This window comes from Chrysochloris asiatica, unplaced genomic scaffold, assembly GCF_000296735.1.
Source record: "Chrysochloris asiatica unplaced genomic scaffold, ChrAsi1.0 scaffold00075, whole genome shotgun sequence".
In the NCBI taxonomy this organism is placed as follows: domain Eukaryota; kingdom Metazoa; phylum Chordata; class Mammalia; order Afrosoricida; family Chrysochloridae; genus Chrysochloris; species Chrysochloris asiatica.
The window spans coordinates 9,188,257-9,209,658 of record NW_006408593.1 but is presented as its reverse complement, the minus strand read 5'-3'; the positions used below and the strand labels follow the sequence as shown (position 1 = coordinate 9,209,658).

General features: G+C 44.8%; 1 protein-coding gene across 1 annotated transcript in view; it reads right to left on the bottom strand.

Annotated features, from left to right (window-relative positions):
- The window catches only part of EXT2 (exostosin glycosyltransferase 2), a 169,881-nt gene that overhangs the window by 131,137 nt on the left and 17,342 nt on the right, over positions 1-21,402 (bottom strand). Inside the window, exons 4-6 of the mRNA XM_006865033.1 lie at positions 20,774-20,969; positions 18,787-18,926; positions 13,682-13,775 (exon numbers count right to left, since the gene is read on the bottom strand). Coding sequence (XP_006865095.1) covers positions 13,682-13,775; positions 18,787-18,926; positions 20,774-20,969 — 430 coding nt within the window. The remainder of the gene's footprint in view (positions 1-13,681; positions 13,776-18,786; positions 18,927-20,773; positions 20,970-21,402) is intronic.

Sequence of the window (21,402 nt, the reverse complement as noted above, 5' to 3'; positions counted from 1 at the left end):
GCCCTTTGTTTCTCTGGTTACATTTATTCCTAGATATTTCATCCTTTGGGTGGCTATTGTAAATGGTATTGCTTTCCTGATGTCCTTTTCAAAGCTGTCATTTTTGGTATAGAGGAATCCAACTGATTTTTGTATGTTGATCTTATACCCTGCCACTTTGCTGAATCTTCCAATGAGGTCTAGTAGTTTTCTTACTGAATCTTTGGGGTTTTCTACATATAGGATCATATCGTCTGCAAATAGAGTTTTACTTCCCCTTTGCCAATTTTGATGCCTTTGATTTCCCTGTCTTGCTGTATAGCTCTTGCTAAGACTTCCAGAACAATATTGAATAGGAGTGGTGACAAAGGACATCTTTGTCTGCCTAACCTTGTTTTGACTGATGCTACTGAGCTTCTCCACCTTCTCTTCCCATAAATGTAGTAAATTTATTCCTGGGTTATTTCATCAGGTGAGGTCCACTTTTCATGTTGTTGAAAATAACATATTAGCAGTGAATAAGTCATTGGTCTTACCATATCCTATCATGTAATCTCCAGCATTACTTCTGTCACCAATTAGTATTTAATGCCTTTAATTAGAGAGACCATTTCCTGACTCAATGCCCCCTACCGGGGACTCTTCCACAGTTCATATTAGAGACAACTCTCTAATCAATTCCCAAGAAAGGAATTGGGATCTTCCCACCCATCAGGCCTCTGGAAAAGGCTTTGTAATCAAGACTGCTCACAATCATGTATTTACTAAGAACTTCCATATATTTAAATTTAATTTAAAAAAAATCATACTATGAGCAGCAACCCAGTTCACTGCCCTAAATTAAACAATTTCACTAATTGTTGTTGCTGTTAAGCCGGTTCTGAGAAGCAGCTGGTGGGTTTGAACTGGCAACCTTGTGGGTATCAATTTAGTTCCTGTTGTTGTTAAGTGCTGTTGAGTCAGTTCTGACTCACAGCAACCCTGTATAGGGTTTTCAAGGAGCAGCTGTTGGGTTTGAACCACCAACCTTGAGGTTAACAGTCCAGTGCGTATCCTACAGCGCTATACTAGGACCCCCAATTTAGTCACTAGAAAATCATTTTTAAAAAGCAATTTTACCAGTTTGTAGATTGTGGTATTTTGTTTGGTTTTATTGCTCATTGGGTTTGCATACCTAATTATTCGTCATACAAGAGTTACACGAGTAATAAAAAGAACTCAAATTTTGTATTGTATGCTCAATGAAAATCATCATCCCTAGATCAACAGTTATACACATTTGACTGAGTTACTACAAACATTCCTTCCTATTGCCTCAACCTCAAGCTAACTGGCTATGTTAAATCAAGACCTTTCCAAATGAAACACTCTTACAAAGTGCTCATGTCCAAAAGTACTTGAAAAAGGAAAAATAATGTGTTTGTGCCAAAAAGGGGCTCAGAGTAGTTAAAATAAACTTAAAAAAAAAAAAAATCTCACTGCTACCCTTTCTAAATACTCCAGGTAGGAGAAGAAGAGGGGGCAGGTAGAAAATAAATTCTGAGGGCATACTCTTCCCAACCCACACCAAGGGGAAGTTAAGGCTAAAAAGCTGAAAGAATAGGATACTCTTGTTTTAAAAATGCCTTGAAAAGCATTCTGGTCCAGAGATGCCAAAGATACTGAAGCTCCCATCAAGCTGCTGGCCTTAATCCAGGTAATGGTTTTTCCGTCCCCTCAGCTGTCTGCTGCAAGAGTATTCCACCAAAGAAAGAAAGGAAGAGTGGTAGGGGAGAGAGAGGAGCAGCTTCCCATCCATTTCTCTGTAACTGAGAGGGTAAAAAGGGCCAACCCTCCCAGGCTGACATTTATAGAGGGCCTGGTGTTTCCAAGAAGCACTCAGCGAGGATTACTGAAGGGTTAGCAATGTGGCCTAAAAGGGGCAGCAGGACCGACTGATGAAAGTCCCTGTAAATTTTATCATCATGATTCGGTGGACACAGAGACAGCTGGCTGGAGCTGGCAAAGACATGCAAATCGATGTCTAGCCAGTGACATCACAGTTGGGAACAAAGACATTGCCAATTTGGCCACCCCAACTCTCCAAGGTTGCCCAACTCACTTGCCTGAGGCTTGAAAGACAACTGCTAGTGGAAAGATGTTTCTAATCATAGGACAAAAATAAAAGCCCTGCCCCCACCAATGGGAGGAAAATTTCCCCAGGTCACAGCAGGGTTCTGGACAGTTTTTGACCCCCGAATCACTTCTGTGCCACCCAACCCCTTCTTCCTGGCCTTTTTCTTCAATTTTAATATCCAAAGTTTCACACGCCCGCCTGAGCTCCTGGGTTCAGCAGAAAGGCCCATATAGCTGTCAGCAAACTGATAAGAACTTTAAAATGACTCCGTGGGGCCTCTTTATAAAGAAGAGGCAAAGCAGCCCATAAAGGAGGAGGGCAGGGGCCACAGAAACCAGCCGCTCACACTGTCTTAACGTGGCACTAAAATGAGCTGCAGATTTATGGGAGTGTTTTAGACTCTGGCCCGAACCATCTGGGAGCTGACGCTCATCTCTGCTCTCCATTGAGATTCCAAGTACGGGCTGGAGCTAGCTAGAAAGAAAGGGAGAAGGGAGGAGGCAGAGAATCCCAGTTCTACTGGACTTTATTAGAACTCATTCTCGCATCAGTAAAAGACGAACAACAGCTACTTCTAAAATTACTGACGAAACCCAAAGTAAACTCACTGCCATTGAGTTGATTCATAGTCAGAGGCCAGAGAAGCAGAGAAAACTCAGAGGTTAGCGACTGGAAGCTGTAACCACGGCACCACAGGGCTCCTGGTTTCTCCTCTGAAATTCACATAGAAATTTCCTTGATTTTCAGTTCATACCCAGTTGCTGTTGTTTTTAAGTGCTGTCGAATGGGTTCCGATTCATAGCAACCCTGTACCAGGTTTCAGAGGAACCACCCTGCGGTTCAAACTGACCTTGTGGTCTAGTGCTTATCCTACAGCACCACATCAGGACTCCTTGTATCCAGCAGATGCTAGTTTTTCAACTGTTCCCCACCCAAATGCCAATTCTGATTTCAACTTTTGCTTTAAGTTTATTTTCTTTAATTTTTCAGTTAAAAAAAAAAATGAATAAAAATCATGACTTGGCAGAGAACAGATTAGAAGAGGAAAAAATAAAAAGCTTCAGCATAAAAAAACGTTTTCCCCACTGGAAAAGGGAAAAGGCATAGGAACACTTTATCCAAATACGCCACTGAGTTTGTTTTTCAAAGGCCAGTTAGAGAATCAATGAGTTTTGTCTTCTGACCAGACATTCTGGTTCTAACAGAATCTATGCAGAGAGGTAAACCTCACTCCCTGCCAAGACGCAGAAAGCACACCCATATCCACAGGAATCAATTCTGTTTCAAGTTTCCAAGCCCAGAAGCAAATGCCTAATGCATCCATGTTGGTACCTTGCTGTGGTTCCTCATACGAGGAAGCTTCTTCCAACACTTAAATGTAGACCCCTAGGATTGACAGCATGGAGCAGGCCGGCCAGAGGCTAGGTACTTGAGGTAACAACCTACTGAAGCAATACAACTTCTCTACGGTATTGGACTATTAGCCCATGTTTAGAGGCAATAACTGAAGCTTGGGGAGTATATCATTGAACGCCCTTTTCCCATCCTGAGGGCCTTGCTTAAAGACAAGCTCTAGCTACCTTATTTATTTGTTAATGTCCCTCACTGTGCCCCCCAATAACTAGGAACAAAGCTCGAACCAGGTGAGAGGGCTTCAAAATGTTGGTGGAAAAATTCCATATCTTTCAATTCCATTTTCGGAAGCCCCCTCATATTTCTCTGATTGGTTTACATTATAAAATCAGGGACCCTAGCTCTAGCTTAAGGAGCCCTGGTGGTACAGTGGTTAAGCATCCTACTGCTAACCAAAAGGTTGGTGATTTGAATCTACTCCGGGTGTGGTGCTATAGGGTCAGCCCTGGATTGTGATCCACAAGGTCAGCAGTTCAAACCCACCAGCTGCTCCTCCGAAAACCTGCACTGAGTCTCTGTGAGTCTGAACTGACTGGATGGCATTTAGCAACAGCTACAGCTCTGGGGGAGAAAAGCTTGGTGACCTGCTTCCAGGAGGATTACAGCCTGGGAAACCTGAGAAGGTTCTCCTCTGTGACGTGGGGTCGCTAGGAATCCAAGTCAACTTGATGGCACCAAATAATACTTCTCTAGTAAATTTAAGGAATGCTTAGGTAGACTACTCTAAGAAAAATAAAACAAAATGAAACAAAACATAAAAACTGTCACAACAAGCAACCACATACAGACTGTTGTTGTTACGTGCTGTTGAGTCGCTTCCGACTCATAGCGACCCTGTATAGGGCTTCCAAGGAGCAGCTGGTGAGCTTGAACCCTGACTTTGTGGTTCAAACCGAACTTGCAGTCGGTGCTTTATCCCACAGCACCATACCAAGACTCCTACTAAGTCCCAAGTATTGCTCAGTAGTGTTTGGTCAAGGCCAAGTATGCTAGCAGTTCCTTGGAAGATAAGCTAGGCAAAGTGCTTCCACAAAGGTAAACTCTACAGAGCAGTTGTACTGTGTAACCCAGGAGGTGGCCAGGCATTGGAATGGGTTGTGTTTGCCCAGGACAAGATATTCCAAGGCTGCCATGGAAAAGCCACTTTATCTTCTCTCCATCTGGACAGTAAGGACTTAAATCTCAGAAGCTGTACAAAATAGTTGCAAATCAGCCCAGCACTTAAAGACAGGGAATTTATTTACAGGCTCTAGTGTACTATAAATTTGAGACAGTTCTATTAAAATGTTTTTCTTGGCTTCCCATCAGATACTTGGCAAAAGTCTTTTTCCAACAAGGTTCTGAATGCTAAACTAGAGGGGTGGGGTGGGGGTGGGGAATTAAGCACAGGGGGAAAAAAAAAAAAGCTCTTCCTTACGAGTTCCAATTAAGTGAATTCTTGTTTTAGCAGGCAGGCATTGATCAATCTCCTTCATAATATGGATTTAGATACACAGAAAAACCCATACAAGTGTGTACTACTACTAAAAAAAAAACAAAAAACAAAAAAAAACTGGAAATCCTGAAATTAAAAATATCCCTGAGCAATGGCTCGCTCCGCCCAGCCTTTCTCATTGGCTAAGGCCTTGGGTTGTGTGGGAACCATGGCTGTGTCCCAGGAAGGCGTCCACGGATCAGGCCAATCTGTTCTGTTGAAGGGGACCAGAGACTGAGAAATGCAGTTTAGGGGGGCATGCTGGGTCTGAAAAACAGCAGGGAGGAAAAGGATGCAGGGAATATTTGAGACACGTTTTTAAAAAGCCCTGAGAGTCCAGAATTTATTTATTTATTTATTTAGATAGATAGATATTTTTCAATGTCACGAGGTGGGGCGTACATGGGTGGGTTGGGGAGTGTAAGAGTAACAGACATTGCAATATGGACCCTGGAAATTAGAAGTAAAGCCTTTTCCACATTTCTCATAATGTTATTTCCAGAGATGTCCTAAGTGTCTCCAACAACCACTTTCTTGTAAAGTCGATCCAATCATCAGTTAAGCTTGAACTGTGGAGACATTCATCTGATTCCAGCCTCCATCCAGGCCATAGCTCTGCGGTTTGCACAGAGTTATGGGCGCCACAAAGAGCGCACTCCCCGCCTGCCCCTCATGTATTGTGTGGTCTTGGGAGGATTACTTTACCTCTCCTTATCCTCAATTTCCTCGGGTACTCTTCTAACTGCCTAGCTCCTTACTCTGTTGAAGAAACCTGCTTTGTAAGCTTCTGGGATGTGCTTTCCAGCTGCAGGGCGAGGGTGTAACCAGTAAATCCGCAGCACCAGGGCCTCTCAGATTATACACCTTTCTGAGTGACTGAGGTTCCTAGATATTGCTTTAAGTGTACCACAAAACACTGTCGAAAGCACAAATGTAAACATTTTATACAGAAAAAGAATGTTATCACATCTCATAAAATGCCAATATTCAAATGCACAGGTAGATCCTGATGAAACCTTAGCTTAGAGATTCAAAGGCATCTCCTTGCACACTAACTGCTGCACTTTCTCAATGCTAAGATGCCCATCAATAACAGCTTTACGGGAGAAATGGAAATGACACTCAGTGTTCAAGCTGGTAAGATTGGTATGTCAAAATATGAAAAACCAAACAAGTGTGTCGCTCTTTGAATTGAGGACATATGACACTGCATTCCGCCATCAAACCGTGGTGTCCCCAGGGCACTGCGACCCACTGTGCAGAGACTGCTAATATCTTAGTGGTGGTTAGGTGCCATTGAGTTGGTTCCGACCCAAAGCGACCCTGTAGAAGGTTTACAAGGAGCAGTTCGTGAGCTTGAGCTGTCGACCTTATGGTTCAAACTAACTTTGCAGTCCAGCGCATTAACCCACAGCGCCACACCAGGACTCCCTTTCTTAAAAACGCTCTCCCACCTTCTCTATCCATGCCAGCATGGCAGGTGAACCATCTGTTCCCCTCAAATCTGTGGCTCTTAAAGTACTATGGCTATGGCGGCAAGATAAATGAACAAGCTGCAGATATGTGTCAATGAGACGCAACGAAAGCCCTTGAAAAGCTCTCCTAAATAGACAGTTTATGAATGTCCATTATAAGCAAACACACTGTGCTGTTCTGTGGTCTCTTCTGATCTCCTCTCTACCACAGCTATGGCTGTCTGTGGTCCTGGTCAATAAGGGCACCCTACGCCTGGGAATTTATGTTCTTAGAAGTGTTTTGTCTTTTCCCTAATCAGTCTATTATATCTCATACTCTTCTGCAGCATGAATCATTGGTATGCTTCACAGACACATATGAAAGCAAATTGAGATGGTGCAGTTAATAGACGGGAAGGAACTGGTATTTTAACTTATCCCCAGCATAAGAGGCTAGAGGAGAAAGAAGATGCTGAGTGATTCTGCCACCTCAAAGGCTCCCAGTCGCTTGAGTACAAAGAAGAGTTCAAAGGCAAGACAGGCTCCTGACTTCCACCTCCTAGTGTGGCTGAGGTTAGAGGTCACTGCTGGTGGAGCCACTGACCAATAAAAGAATGTTTGGGAACTCCACTCAACAGATAAACTGGGGATCCATTTACACCTTCCTCCTTATCCACACAAACATTCCTAAATGGAGAGTCTAGAGTCTGCCCAGCTTTCCTAGGTCCTATATTGCTTTGTTTTTACTTTGTGATCCAAGGGAGACTGGGGATGACTATTCTATTTGACTACAGGAAGATAGTCGCAAATGTTGTGCCAGTAACAAAAGACAGATAGCTGATGGAACTCCCCATCTTTAAGACCTACCTTAAATGCTACTTCCCCAATAAAGCCATCCCTCACAAAATAAGCATAATTTTCCCCTGGCTTTTCAGATCCTAATGTACTATGGAAAACTGGTATCATCGTCTCAACTTTCTATGTACCCACATATCCTCAGGAAGACTGTTATTCCTCTGTGGGTGGGGGTCACAGATATCTTCTTATCCCCCAAGAACTTCCCCTGAAAAAAAGCACGTAACTGGGGCTTCAATAAATTAATTAACTAGTCAATTTGGCTAATAGGACGATAGAAGGCAGACTGATAAGATGGATTTGTCACTGTTATAATGAGTCTCTTCTGCTATAGGATTAGCACAGAACTGCTAGCCATGGGGTCAGTGGTTCAAGCCCACCAGCCACTCCTGAGAAAACCCTGCACAGGACCACTATGGGTTAGAACCGACTCAATGACACTTAACAACAACAACAAGTTAAGGAACCTTAGCTTACCCACAAAGAACCCTCTGGAGCCACCCCAGCACTGCTCGCTGGTGATGATCAGAGGCAGATAACAGCGACACAGTTGGCATTTTTGTCACAAGTCTACAGCTCTTCGGTACTTTAGAATCTGTTGTTGCTGTTGTGTGCCTACGAGTCAGTTCTGACTCACAGCGACCTTGGATAGGGCTTCTAAGAGCGGCTGGTGGGTTTGAACTGTCACACTGTGGTTAGCAGTCCAGTGTTTATCCTAGAGCACCACAGACTCTAGCCCTATATTAAATGCTAAGTTTGTCTCACTATCACATCTAAGGTTAAGAGGAGGATTTCATTTCTTTTCCTGTCAAGCAGAAAGCCTTTCTCTCTTGTTGTTGTTGTGAAATGCTGTTGAGTAGGTTCTGACCCATAGTGACTCTGTGTAGGGTTTCAAGGAGCATGTGAACTGCTGGTAGGTTTGAACTGCCAACCTTGTGGTTACCAGACCAGTGCTTATCTTACAGCACCACACCAGAGCTCCCTTTCTCTCGGTGTATCCTAGCTTCAAGTCATGACAAGGCCATTAAACATGGAGCTCTGTTTTTATCGCTGAATATCCATCAGTTAGGGAGTCAGTCCCTGGTTAGCAAAATGTCAGACGTTGGTGGTTGGAACCCACCCAGAAGTGCCTCAGCAGACACTTCCAGAAACTCCATGGAGCAGTTCTACTCCACACACGAGATCACCCCGAGGTGCAGCTGACTCAACAGCAAGAATGATACCTCCACATTCCACAATACCTTCTTCATCCAGCTTTCTGGGTCAGTTCAGAAACTTAGTCTCTATCCCATCTGTTAAGTGACAACGAGTCGATTCCAACTCATAGCGGCCCTATGTAGGGTTTCCATGGAGTGGCTGGCGAGTTTGAACCGCCGACCTTGAGGTTCAAACTGACCTTGTGGTCCAGTACAGTGCCACACCAAGACTCCATCTAGATGGAGTAAAAGCCTTGCTAAGAAGGATTTCTTCTTCATCGGAAAGCCTGGTCCCAAGGGAGCTGCTAGGAGCTCCAAGTCGGTGTGAAACATTAGAGTGGATTTGTGGGAAAATGTACTTACTCAGAAGGTAAGGGGCTCACTTCACAGTGGATGGAGCCCTCTGCTGGCTACAACTGTCCATGCAGCTCCTTTAAACCAACTTAAAGAGTTGCCCAGGCAGAGTCAGGAGGTCTCAGCTCCTCAGCCTCATCAATCAACTTTGGGGCATTCAGGTATCGACTTTTAAAGAGTTACACAGCAGCAAGTGTATGCCTGTATTCCCAAAACGATCCCACCGGGCCTTCCTACTGAGAATTCACCGAGGCCTTTCACAAGCAGGTCTATGCTGCTTTTTCAGTTCCGCCTGCCAAGATCAGGGTAAATCAATGAAGGTAAACCAGACAACATGACAAGCATGTTCTGGAAAGGATCCTACAGAACCAAAGAACGCTCTCAAGGCTTACAGGGATGAGACCACACCTATCAAAGGAACAGAGAGGTACTCCACAGGGCGAGCCTGGCCCCCACGAGACATTTGGCAATGCTTATGGCATCCAGGTGTGGTGCTGTAGGATAAGCAGTGGACTGCTAACCGCAAAGCCGGCATTCAAACCTACCAGCCACTCCGTGGAAACCCTATACAGGGGGGAGGGTGCTACTGGCACCCAGTATTTGAACCTAGTCATCATTTATATCAAAGGAGCGCTGGTAGTTTTCAACTTGTGACCCTGAGGTTAGCAGCCTGACACGTAACCACTATGTTACCAGAGCGCCTTGGATATAAACAATGGCTAGGTTCAAATACGAGGTGCCAGTAGCACCCTCCCCCTTTCAAGTTATAATAACTAAAACATCTCTGTTGTTTTTGTTGTTGTTGTAGCTACCCGGGTCATAAATGTCTTTTATTCATTCTACCTCACCTGTTCTTCACCAGCCAAGCTCATCTCAGACCTGGGGTTCCTACCGTGCCCTGGTGAAACAACAGGATTCCGTGAGCTGGCCTTGGCCGTCCTACACCTAAATCAAATGGCAGAATTTGCTCAACTTTACCTCCTGTTTCTTTGTATCCTTTCTAGAGTAGAACAGACTAAGATGGGATCTGGCTTAACAGACAATTCCATATCTAGTTATCTCAATATATCAAGATTTCATGAAAAATGTCACACAAAGAGCACACACACCATGACTCTCTATGTAACCTTTTCTTCTAGGCTGGTTTTCCAAATTCAGATGAGGTCAGTGGTTAACCAGAAAATATGAAGCCCAGAGAATGAAAACAAACACGCCTGTACGATGACAACTGCCTAGAGGATAAAATCAACCTGCAGTTTCAAACTGGAATGCCAGTGTTTTCATAGGTGAGGTTACTGAGGCCTAGAGAAAGTCATTACTTGCCCAAGGCACAGAGTAAGCAACTAACAGGGCTGGAATTCAACCCAGGCCATCCAAGTTCAGAGGCTACAGGCTTAATCAATACCTGAATGCCCCCCTCTTTGGTTTAAGGAAGTTAGTACCACATATGAAAGGGGGTGGTCAGAACATACCCATCAATTTTCACTGCCTCCTAAAGTGATAAAGGGATTTTGCGGGAGTGGTTAACTTTCTACATAGCAAAAGACTGAAGTTGTCAAGGACTTCATTCTTCTTGGATGTACCATTAACACTCATGGGAACAGCAGTCAAGAGATCAAACAACGTATTGCATTAGGCAAATCTGCTGCACAAGACCTTTTTAAAGTGTTGAAGAGCAAAGATGTCAGTTTGAGGATTAAGGTACACCTGATCCAAGCCATGGTATTTTCAATAACCTTACATGCATGTGAAAGCTGGACAGTGAATAAGGAAGATCGTAGAAGAATTGATGCTTTTGAGTTACGGTGTTGGAAGAGAGTACCGAAAGTGCCATGGGTTGCCAAAAGAACCAACAGATGTGTGTTGGAAGAAGTGCAGCCAGAGTGCTCCTTGGAGGCCAGGATGGCCAAACCTCATCTCTCCTACTTCAGACATACATTGTCAGGAGGGACCAGTCACTGGAGAAGGATATCATGTTTGGTAAGGTGGAGGGTCAGAGAAAAAGAGGAAGACCTCCCAGCGAGACGGATTGGCAAAGTGGCAGCATCAGTGGGCTCAAGTGTGGTAACAGTAGTGAGGTTGGCCCAGGATCGGGCAGTTTTTGTTCTGCTGTGCACAGAGTTGATATGAGTCGGTACCAACTCGATGGCACCTAACAACAACAACAACATAGCAAAATATGAATCCAAGCATTTGCACAGGTACACTTCTGTGACACTGATGCTGTTCTTGGAGTTGTGCAATCATTCTCGTCTCCTTTTCTGAGCTCTTTCTCCCGCATGAACATGAACTCACCGCAGCCCAAGTTCCTATCGGATCTTTCAAGTTGCTGTTGTCAATTTGAGCTCACCAAACCTTTTTTTTTTTTTTTTTTTTTACTAGTTAAGCTAAGTTATTGTTCAGTTTTAAGAAGACTTAAGGGACATTTTTTATTTAAGGCTTAATGATTCTTAGGACCATAGTTTCATCCATTCTCCATGGCTCCAGAAAGTCTAGCGTCCATGAGAATTTTAAATCTGTTCTGTAATTTCCCCCTTTTGATGAGTATTCTTCTATAGAATCTTTGATCAAAATGCTCAGTAATGGTAGCTGAGCATCATCTTTCTCTTCTGGTCTCATGGAAAAGGAAAAACCCCACACCCACTGTCACTGAGTCAATTCTGACTCATGGCCACCCTCTGTAAGGTTTTTAAGATTGTAAATCTTTAAAGGAGCAAACCACAGCATCTTTCTCTCATACAGCAGCTGGTGGGTTTAAACATCTGAATTTGAAATTGGCAGCCCAACGCCTAGTAGTCAGTCACACGGTCCATATCTTTCTCCTACTGCTGACTCTCCTGCTTCCTCTATTGCAGGGGCAGGAATCACCCAGCCCACAGGCCATATAAGGTCCGCAAAATCATTTGGTCTGCCAAGGCAACCGCAGTTCCAGTCATCACCTTGTTGTTGTTAAGTGCCATCGAGTCTGTTCCAACTCACAGCGACCGTGTATAGGGTTTACAAGCAGTGACTGGTGAGTTTGACTGCAAACCTTGCTGTTCAAACTGACCTCTGTTCAAACTGACCTTGAGGTTGAGTGCTTATCCTACGGCCACACTGTTGTTATTGTTAAGTGCAGTCAAGCCGATTCTGACCCACAGCGATCCTGTATAGGGTTTCTGAGGAGCAGCTGGTGAGTTTGAACCACTAACCTTGCAGTTCAAAGGACTTTGCAGTCTGGTGCATTAACCCACAACTCCACGCCAGGACAGCCACATTAGGGGTGAGTTAATTAAATGTTTGACCAAATATAACAGGCTAACTTTTAAGTTGATAGTTGTGTATGGTCCACGAAGGATGTTATGAATTTTGGCAGAAAAAGGCTCCCGACCCATGCTCTAGTCCTTCAGGTGAATGAAGACCAACTGCTGTACCTTAAATGGCTGTTTACAATCGTTACGACCCCAGGTGCTATACAATGAACTAGGAGGTAGAAGAAAAGCACTAAATATGTAATGAGGCCAATAGCATTGGTTGTACAAAAGCATCAACAACCAATCCTTTTTTGTCATTGTTACAAATACCACACAGTTTCTGCCAATTCAACTTCTCTCACTTCAACTTTTTACAGGCTCTGTACGATAAGCACTGGACTGGGAACCACAAGGTCAGTGGTTTGAGCCTACCAGTCACCCAGTGAGAGACAATGAGGCTTGTCTGCTCATACAAAGATGTACTGCCTCAGAAACCCTATGAGTTGGAACCGACTCAATGACACTTAACAACAACAACATAAAAAATTCTGATAAAACCTTTTTTCAAGACATTCACTTTTTTAAAAAAAGCAGAAACATACTCAATTAGATCTATTACAGGAGAAAAGTTGGGGAGCAAGACTAAATGAGCACCCAGGGGGGTATTTCAGAGTCAGCGAGCAGCCCAAGGAAAGAGGAATCATGTGGGAAGAGTGGCAGGAAAGGGGCATGTGTTGAAGGGAAGAGGAGGGACCACCACTAGGTTGAGGACCATCTAAGCTGGGCAGTGTGCTCACCAGCATTCTACTGAAGCATCACCCTGAAATCTCCAGTTTCCATGGTTGTCCTTCACCCCTGAAACTGTCACCTGCTGTGATGATAAACCTAACATCATAGAAGGTTTACCTCCGGAGAGCTCTCTCTGATAGGCATTATTTCAAATCTTATTTATACCAGAAGACATAGACTCAGAGATGAGAAATAATCTCATCTTTCCAGAGACAGAAGCAACGTGGAGGAAACAGGAATGACCAGAGAATGCTGCCAGCACCATGAGCCTCCTCAACACGTCCAAGAATGAGATGACCTGGAGGGGAGCAGCTGCAGATACAGGAAGCGGAGGAGGAGCTGAACCCGGGGCCCTCTCAGTGCTCACGCAGTCTGTCAGCAACAACACCCAAGTGCTCATCAACCGTCACAGGAAGAAGGCCTTCGACAGACGCTGCCACATGGTCCCCAGGAGAGGCAAGGGCAAGAAGTTGTCCAGGCCTGTCAACGAGGACCACTACATCTCCAAGATGTTCTTGACTGGGGACTCTGTCAGTGTGATCCTGTGGAACCCATCCAGAGCCACTTCCCACTGCCCCGTGAAGACCTGCCCTGTGTTGGAGATAATAAAGTCTCTGTGTTTTTTCTACTAAAATAAATAAATAAATAATAAAAAGACTTTCCTAGCTTTTCAGTCTAGTTACATGATGCAGAGGAGGAAGATTCTGTCCACTTGAGTGGCCCGCTGCCATCTTCTGTACGCAAGCAGTCAAGACAACTGTTTCAGCACCAGCACCGTGTCACCGCCCCGTCAGCACCGTTTAGACTTGGCCTCTTACCTGTCTCTGCATTTCTTCAATCTGTCTTTGGGGGATGCTCTGCAAAATATTGTACATGTCTGACATCTTTTCTTCTGGTACAACCACAGAAGCTCTGGAGACAATAGCAAAAAACACCCGTAAATGCACAGCCTGTTACACAGAGCACATTCGAGTACATTGCCTGGTTTAGTTCTCACAAGCAAAAACAATACTCAAACCTCTTTTAGCTTTTTCTCTCACTTCCTCATGGCCAAACTTTCCACACGGATCTCTTCTACTGGCTAATTCCATCTCCTCTCTTCCAGCTCTCTGTTCCATTCAGCCTCTGTCCTCCCTCCCTCCACTTCATCTGAGTGCTCTAGCCACAGTGGGATTGTCCCGACATGCCACATTCTGTACCACCACGAGGCCACTGCATATGGAATTCCACCTGCCTGGTACCCGCTTCCTCACTCTTCACTGCCTTCTCCTTTAGCTAACTACTCCAATCTGTTCAGTGTTCAGTACAAGGGGACTTTAAGCAGTTCATGGAAACATGGAATTTCTCCACAACATTTGTGAAGTCCAGTCTTGTCTTACACATTTATTACAGAGCACCTGGTATGTGCTGGGCCCCCGTAGTATACAGTGAACAAATCAGATATGCCTGGGGAGGGAGCAAGCAAGACCTGAGAAGACTGAGGGCAGGAGTGGGGAACGTCTGGCCCACGGGCCATATAAAGCCCTCGAAATCATTTTGTCTGGCCCTGCCAAGGCAACTGTAGTTCCAGACATCACATTGTTGTTGTTGTTGTTGTTATGTACCATGGAGTTGGTTCCGACTCACAGTGACCCTGTACAGGGTTTCCGAGGCTGTAAATCTTTATGGGAGCAGAAAGCCTCCTCTTTCTCCCATGGAACAGCTGGTAATTTCGAACTGCTGACCTTACGGTTCACAGCCCGATTCGTAATCACTACGCTACCAGAGCTCCTTAGCCATCACATTAGGGATGAGTTAATTAAATGTTGGCCCAAATACAGCAAGCTAATTTTTAAGCTGATAAACTTTGTGTGGCCAGTGAATAATGTCATACATTTTGGCAGAAACAAAGTTCCCCACCCCTGACCTGGACTCCTAGTGTGGTGCTATATGATCAGCATTGGACTTCGAACCACAAGGTTCGAAGTTCAAACTCACCAGCTGCTCCTCGGAAAGCCTATACAGGGTCACTATGAGTTGGAACTGACTCGACGGCACTTCACACCACCACCCACCCTGACCTAGGGGAAGAGGACGAGTATTCCAGGCAGAAGGACTAAGATATGAAAGGGGCTGAGGATACAGCATGTCAGGCGTGTTCCAGGCACAGCAAGGAGAACAGAGTGTGGAACAGAGTATACAAAAAGGAGAGTAACAGGACATACAGGGAACAGGGAAAGGAGGGTCAGGGAAGAGTACATAGAGTCCCGGTGTGGCGCACTAGGATAGCACTGGGCTGCTAACCGCATGGTCAAACCTACCAACCACTCCTTGGAAACCTTATACAGAGTCACTATGAGCCAGAACCAACTCAGCGGCACTTAACAACAACAAGCCACTATAAGGACTTGGACTTTAACACTAAAAGGGAAGCCCTTAGAGGGGTTAGGACAAAGGCATGAATGGCAATTATCTGATTATATTCCAAAGGATCCATCTGCCTGAAGTGTGGTACAACCTAGAGGAATGCAGGACTTTGAACCGGTTCAAACTAGTTCAGTGACGGTCAATGAAGTAAAACTGGAACAGACCAAAAAAATTTTTTTAAGTGTGGGTGATCCAAAACAAGCATCAGAATAGGAGAAACTACAGGTCAAAGCCCTGGAATGGGAGACTCAAAAGAGGCACAGTGAGCCCTTTCAGGAGCCTTCGGTGTGACAGACGACGAGTTATTACCAAGACTCTGAAGAACAACACATGTTCGGAGCAGTGCGATTGGCGGCCATCTTTGAGAGGGGTCCTGCAGTTTCCGACTCTGCCAGTTCAGAGATTTGGTTGCTAAGGAACGTGCACACTGCCCTTGTTTTCTAAGAGGAAAACTGAGCTTCTATTAGGGTCTCAACCCGTGTTTTTTTCTATTCTGGCTAGTGTTCCAGTTCACCCACATTTTTAAAATTCAAGTCCATTCTGGTTCCACTTCATCACTTGTAACCAAAGTTGGTGGAACCAGAGGAAGCAGGGCTCCAAACTTGTTCATTCTGGTTTGAAGCCCTGCTTGGAAGCTGCCTTTCCACTCCAGATATACCAAATCCAAATGTACATTTTAACAAGATCCCAGGTCATTCTTAAAAATAAATCCCTAGGTGATGCTTATGTATACCTAAGAATCTTGTTAAATGTAAGTTCTGTGGCTCTTGTTAAAATGCAGATCTGACCTAGCATATCTGGAGTGGAAATACAAATTCTCAGCTGGGGGGAACTGAACTGTGATAAACGGGTTCAAAGCCTTTCAGAAAAGCATGAGAACAGAGAGAGCAACTGGACAAGGGAAGAACAGATGAGAGAAGCGAATGCTGCAGAACGACTTTCTGGTGCTCACCAGGGCTGCAAACCACAAGGTCAGCAGTTCGAAACTATCAGCTGTTCCGCAGGAGAAAGATGAGGCTTTCTGCTCCCATAAAGATTTACAGCCTCAGAAACCCTGTGCAGGGTCCTATGAATCAGAACCGACTCCACGGCACTTAACAAGAACCACAAGGTTTGCCAACAGGTCCAATGGGGTGGGGAAAAAGAAGACAGGACACAAGGAAGCCTTTTCCTTCATGGCATCTAGCGGACTATGTGATCACATTTCTACACGTTCATTTCTGAAAATCGGAACCTCCCACTACTAGGCTAGCCCACTAGGACAGTAAGCATAGCCAGGTCCACTCACCAGCTTGGCCTGCATACCTAGAATACTGTCTAGCACACAGGTGTTGTTGTTGTTGTTAAGTGGCTTTGTGTTGGTTCCGACTCATAACAACCCTGTATAGGGTTTCTGAGAAGCCGCTGGTGAGTTTGAGCCGCCAACCTTGTGGTTCAAATCAACCTTAAGGTTGAGTGAGTGCTTACAGTGCTACCCCAGGGCTCCACACAGCACTTGTTAGATAAATGCACGACTTCGTGGTGCTGTAGGATAAGCCCTGATCCACAAAGTCGATCTGAACTACAAGGTCAGTGGTTCTAATCCACCAATTGTTTCTGGGAAACACTATAAAGGGCCACTATGATTTGGAATCAAGTCGACTGTACTTAATAGCAACAACTATAGAGATGAAGGAGCTCTGGTAGCATAGTGGTTATGAATCAGGCTGCTAACCTGAAAGTCGGCAGTTCGAAACTACCAGCTTGTTCTGCAGGAGAAGGATGAGGTGTTCTGCTCCCGTAAAGATTTACAGCCTCAGAAACCCTGTGCAGGGTCACTATGAGTCGGAACCAACTCCACGGTACTTAACAACAACAACATAGAGATGAAGGAGCTCTGGTAGCATACTGGGTTACAAGTTGTGCTGCTAACTGCAAGGTCAGCCGTTTAAATCTACCAGCTTAGCCCATGGGAGCAAGAGGAAGCTTTCTGCTCCTGTAATGATTTACAGCCTCAGAAACCCTAATATGGGGTCACTATGTGTCAGAACCAATTCCATAGCACACAACCACCACCACCACCATTATAGAGATGAGAAAACTGAGGTGCACAAGAAATTAAATGATTTACCATGATCACAAAGCTAGCAAGTGATATCGCCTGCTATCTGACTGAACCCAGGCCTTCTGCCTCTAGATCCATCATTTAGCCAAGGAGACCCCAATTCTTGTAGGACTACCCTTTCAGATTCAGCTCACAGCTACTGCCTTTGTAAAGCCCACTTCACAATACTGTGCTAATTTGTCTTCCCCACTAGATTCCAACCTCCTCAAGAGCACAGACTACAGACTTCCTAACATATGTGAGACACAGGCCTGGATGAATGAAGCTTACTGAATTTGTTGAAATGCCTGTGGTGATGAGACTTGCAGAGAAAGAGTAAAAAGTTGGGAGAGCAGAAAGCAAGTAAGTATTGGAAGCGAGCACAAGCCTGAGAGGAACAAATTGTCAATTAATCATAACCTCCAAAGTCTTGGGGAAAAACAAAACAACAAGAGAAAAGAAGAATACAAAGCCAGGAGCCTACCAATGAGCAGGTTTCTACCTTTTCATACAAATAGAGGCGCTGAGGTCCCTCTGAAACATAATACAGACCCAAGAGACTCTAGAGCCCGGGACATACAACTATGGCTACTAATCAGAAGTGGTGGTTGGTGTTAAGTGCCATCAAGTCGGTTCCAACTCCTAGCAACCCTGTACAGGGTTTCTGAAAGAGCTCTGGTAGAGTACTGGTTACGAGTCGGGCTGCTAACCTCAAGGTCAGCAGTTCAAAACTACCAGCCGTTCTGTGGGAGAAAGCTGAGGCTTTTTCGGCTTCCATATAGATTTACAGCCTCAGACACCCTATGAGTCAGAACTGATTCCATGGCACACTAACTACCACCACCATAGGGTTTCTAAGGAGCGACTAGTGAGTTTGAACCACCGACCTTACGGTTCACACCAACCTTGTGGCTGAGTGCTTATCCTACAGTGCCACACCAAATTCCAATCAGAAGTAGAGGAGTTTTAAAAATTCACAACCCTTGGGTCCAGGATTTTTTTTTTTTGTTGTTTAATTCTCTAGGTAAATCTAATCTGCTGTCATAGTTGAGAATCACTGTTCCAGGGCCAGGGGTCAACACATTTTTATTTTTAGAATGAGCCAGATAATAAATATTTTAGGCTTTGTGCACCAGAAAATCTTTATCAGTTATTTAACTCTGTCCTTACTTAACGCACAAAAACAGTCACAGGTAATACGTAAATGAATAGCTGCGTCTGTGCTTCAATAAAACTTTATTTACAAAAAGAGGAAGTAGCCAACCCCTGTTCTAGGCCACTATACTAACCTTTCTTAGGGAAAATACTGCAAAAGCAGCAAAAAGTCTCCACAGACGTTCTCAAACCTAGATATACATTATAATTACCTGGTGCTTTTAAATCCTAATGCACACAGAGCCAGCGGTCTTAAGATTGTTAGAAGGCAATACCCACCTCTTCCAGTCAAGAACTTCAGAGAAAGGGAGAATATAGGAATCTGCAATGACAATCGGGACACAGCCAGCCTGGAGAACGTCGCTTAGTGCCGCCTGGCCCAGCCGAGCTCCACGCAGGATCACACAGAAGGTAGCTTCCTGCAGGGGAATGAGGCAATTACACTACAGTCCAGCTGATTCATGTCCTTAGATCCCTGAGGCCCTCAAGTTCCCTAGAGTTGAAGTTGATACTGGCTCACGGTAGACAGCACTCAGGAACAGGGGAAACCAAAAACCAACCCAGCAGGCGTTGCGTCCATTCTGACTCATGGGGACCCCATGTGTGTCAGAGCAGAACTATGCTCCATACGGTTTTCAGTGGCTGATTGTTCTTTTAGAAGTAGATCACCAGGCCTTTCTTCCAAAGCACCTCTGGGTGAACTTGTAGCCCCAACTTTGGGATTAGCACATTAACCATCTGTACCACCCAGGAACTCCTAGGTTCAAGGTAGCTGCTATTTGACCACATTTCTTACAGCTCTTGTACTTACATACAAGTAATAACACATCTAGTGACACATCTAATGACACATCTAGGCACCTTAACACAAAAATGCTAAAAGAGTCTACCTGAGTAAGACTTGAAGAGTTTAACTGGTGGCAAGGTTTTGTAGTTCCCCTCTTCAATGTCATCACTGCGGCATTCTGAGAACATTCAGAACTTCCTCTGATCATTCAACAATCTGATGCTCCACAGGCTGATCTGTGTTAGCACTGTGGACTCCTAGGGCAGCACTATGGATCAGCACTAGATTGCAAACCACGAGGTCGGCAGTTCAAATCCACCAGCTGCTCCTCAGAAACCCTATACGTGGTTGTTATGCGTCGTAACCAACTGACAATAACAGCTGTGTACACACACTCTGTGTGGCAGGCCCCCTGTCTGAGCAGCTCTTCCCGTACCTATTACAGACCACCTTCTAACAGCAGTCGTTTCTTCTGGGGCCGAGGACTGCCTAAAGGGAGGGTCCCATCTCTCTGTCTCTTCATCTTTCCGCTTCCCCAGAGCATCTAGCGGTGTGCTCTGCACACAGATGATACTCATTACATACATACAATGCCTTTGAAAAGACATTAAAACAGACTGGTTCTATTTAGAAGCAATAAGGTGAACAAAACCCAAAATATCTTCCTCATTCACTCTTTCAAACCCACTTGGTGTGGGGGTGCTGGAGAAAATGAGAGGTGCACAGGAGAAGACAAAGTTGCAATTGGCAGACCAAAAGAAAAGAAGGCCTGCATACTCTACCGCTCAGTGTCTCCCAGTTTTACCTCTTCAGGAGAAAAAAAAAAAAAAAGGAGTGGGGGGAGGCGGGCAGTGATTGGGTGCATCATGTGGCACAGGCCTCCAGATGGGGTTACACATGCTGAGAACCATTCTTCCTGTCTGGACACAGGTCACATGACCACTGCCATCCCATCAGACACTCCAGAGGGAGGTGCAACAGTCTCAGCACAGCCAGGTCTCCTTGGAGATGTAAAAATCACACCAAACAACTCCATGCTATTATTCCAGGAACAAACCTGACTGTGTGGTGTACTGGGTCACGTGTTGGGTTGCTTACTGTCAGCTCAACAATCTGAACCCACCAGTCACTCCACAGAACAAAGATGAGGCTTTCTGCTCCTGTAAATTTCAGTCTGGGAAACCCTACCCAGGATCGATGTGAGTCAGAACTGACTCAATGGCAGACAACAACAGCACGTGACCTGTGCTTTACTCTGGGAGATACTGACAGATACTCACCTGCAGCAAGGAGCTCTGGTAGCGTACTGGTTACGAATCGGGCTGCTAACCTCACTGTCAGCAGTTCGAAACTGTCTCCTGTTCCGCAGGAGAAAGATGAGGCTTTCTGCTCCCGCAAAGATTTATAGCCTAGGAAACCCTGTACAGGGTCGCTATGAGTCGGTTCCGACTCCACGGCACATTGACAACAACAACTCACCTGCAGCACCTGGGGGTAGTCAAAGACTTGGTGCTTGTGGCAGCGTTTGCGAATGGAGAGGACACCCTCGGAGAGGTTGGTGCATTTATCAAGAACCAACACCGAGTCTCCGTGTTTGGCCTGGAGGGCTTCCAGGTCTTCTCTGAACTCCGGATGGAGTGCCATCTGAGACGACAGGAGGAAGTAGCGCCGTGGACTGAAAAGAGAGAAACAATGACGGGAAAATGGCAGCTGGCACGTTAGTCAGGTTTAGACACGCTGATATGCAACTCGAGGCAACGGGTTTTCACATCCCTTCACACCGTGTGAGAATTATACTGAAGGCTTTAAACGTTATAAAATGTAAGACAGTCATTTTAGTCATTCACACACTAAAACATCAAGCAGCTATTAAATATTTTATTTAGAAAAGCTGTCAATGCTGTGAGGAAACACTTAGGTGAACATGTCACGTTTAGAGAGGATGCTATATACATACCCACATTTGACTATTTGAAAAAAATATTAAAATGTCATCATTAGTCATACCTAGTTACTTTCAGCTACTTTTCCTACTTTCCAATATTTTACTAAGGTATATTATTTTAAGACTCTGAAAAATGTTATTCATTTCAATATAAACAGAGGAT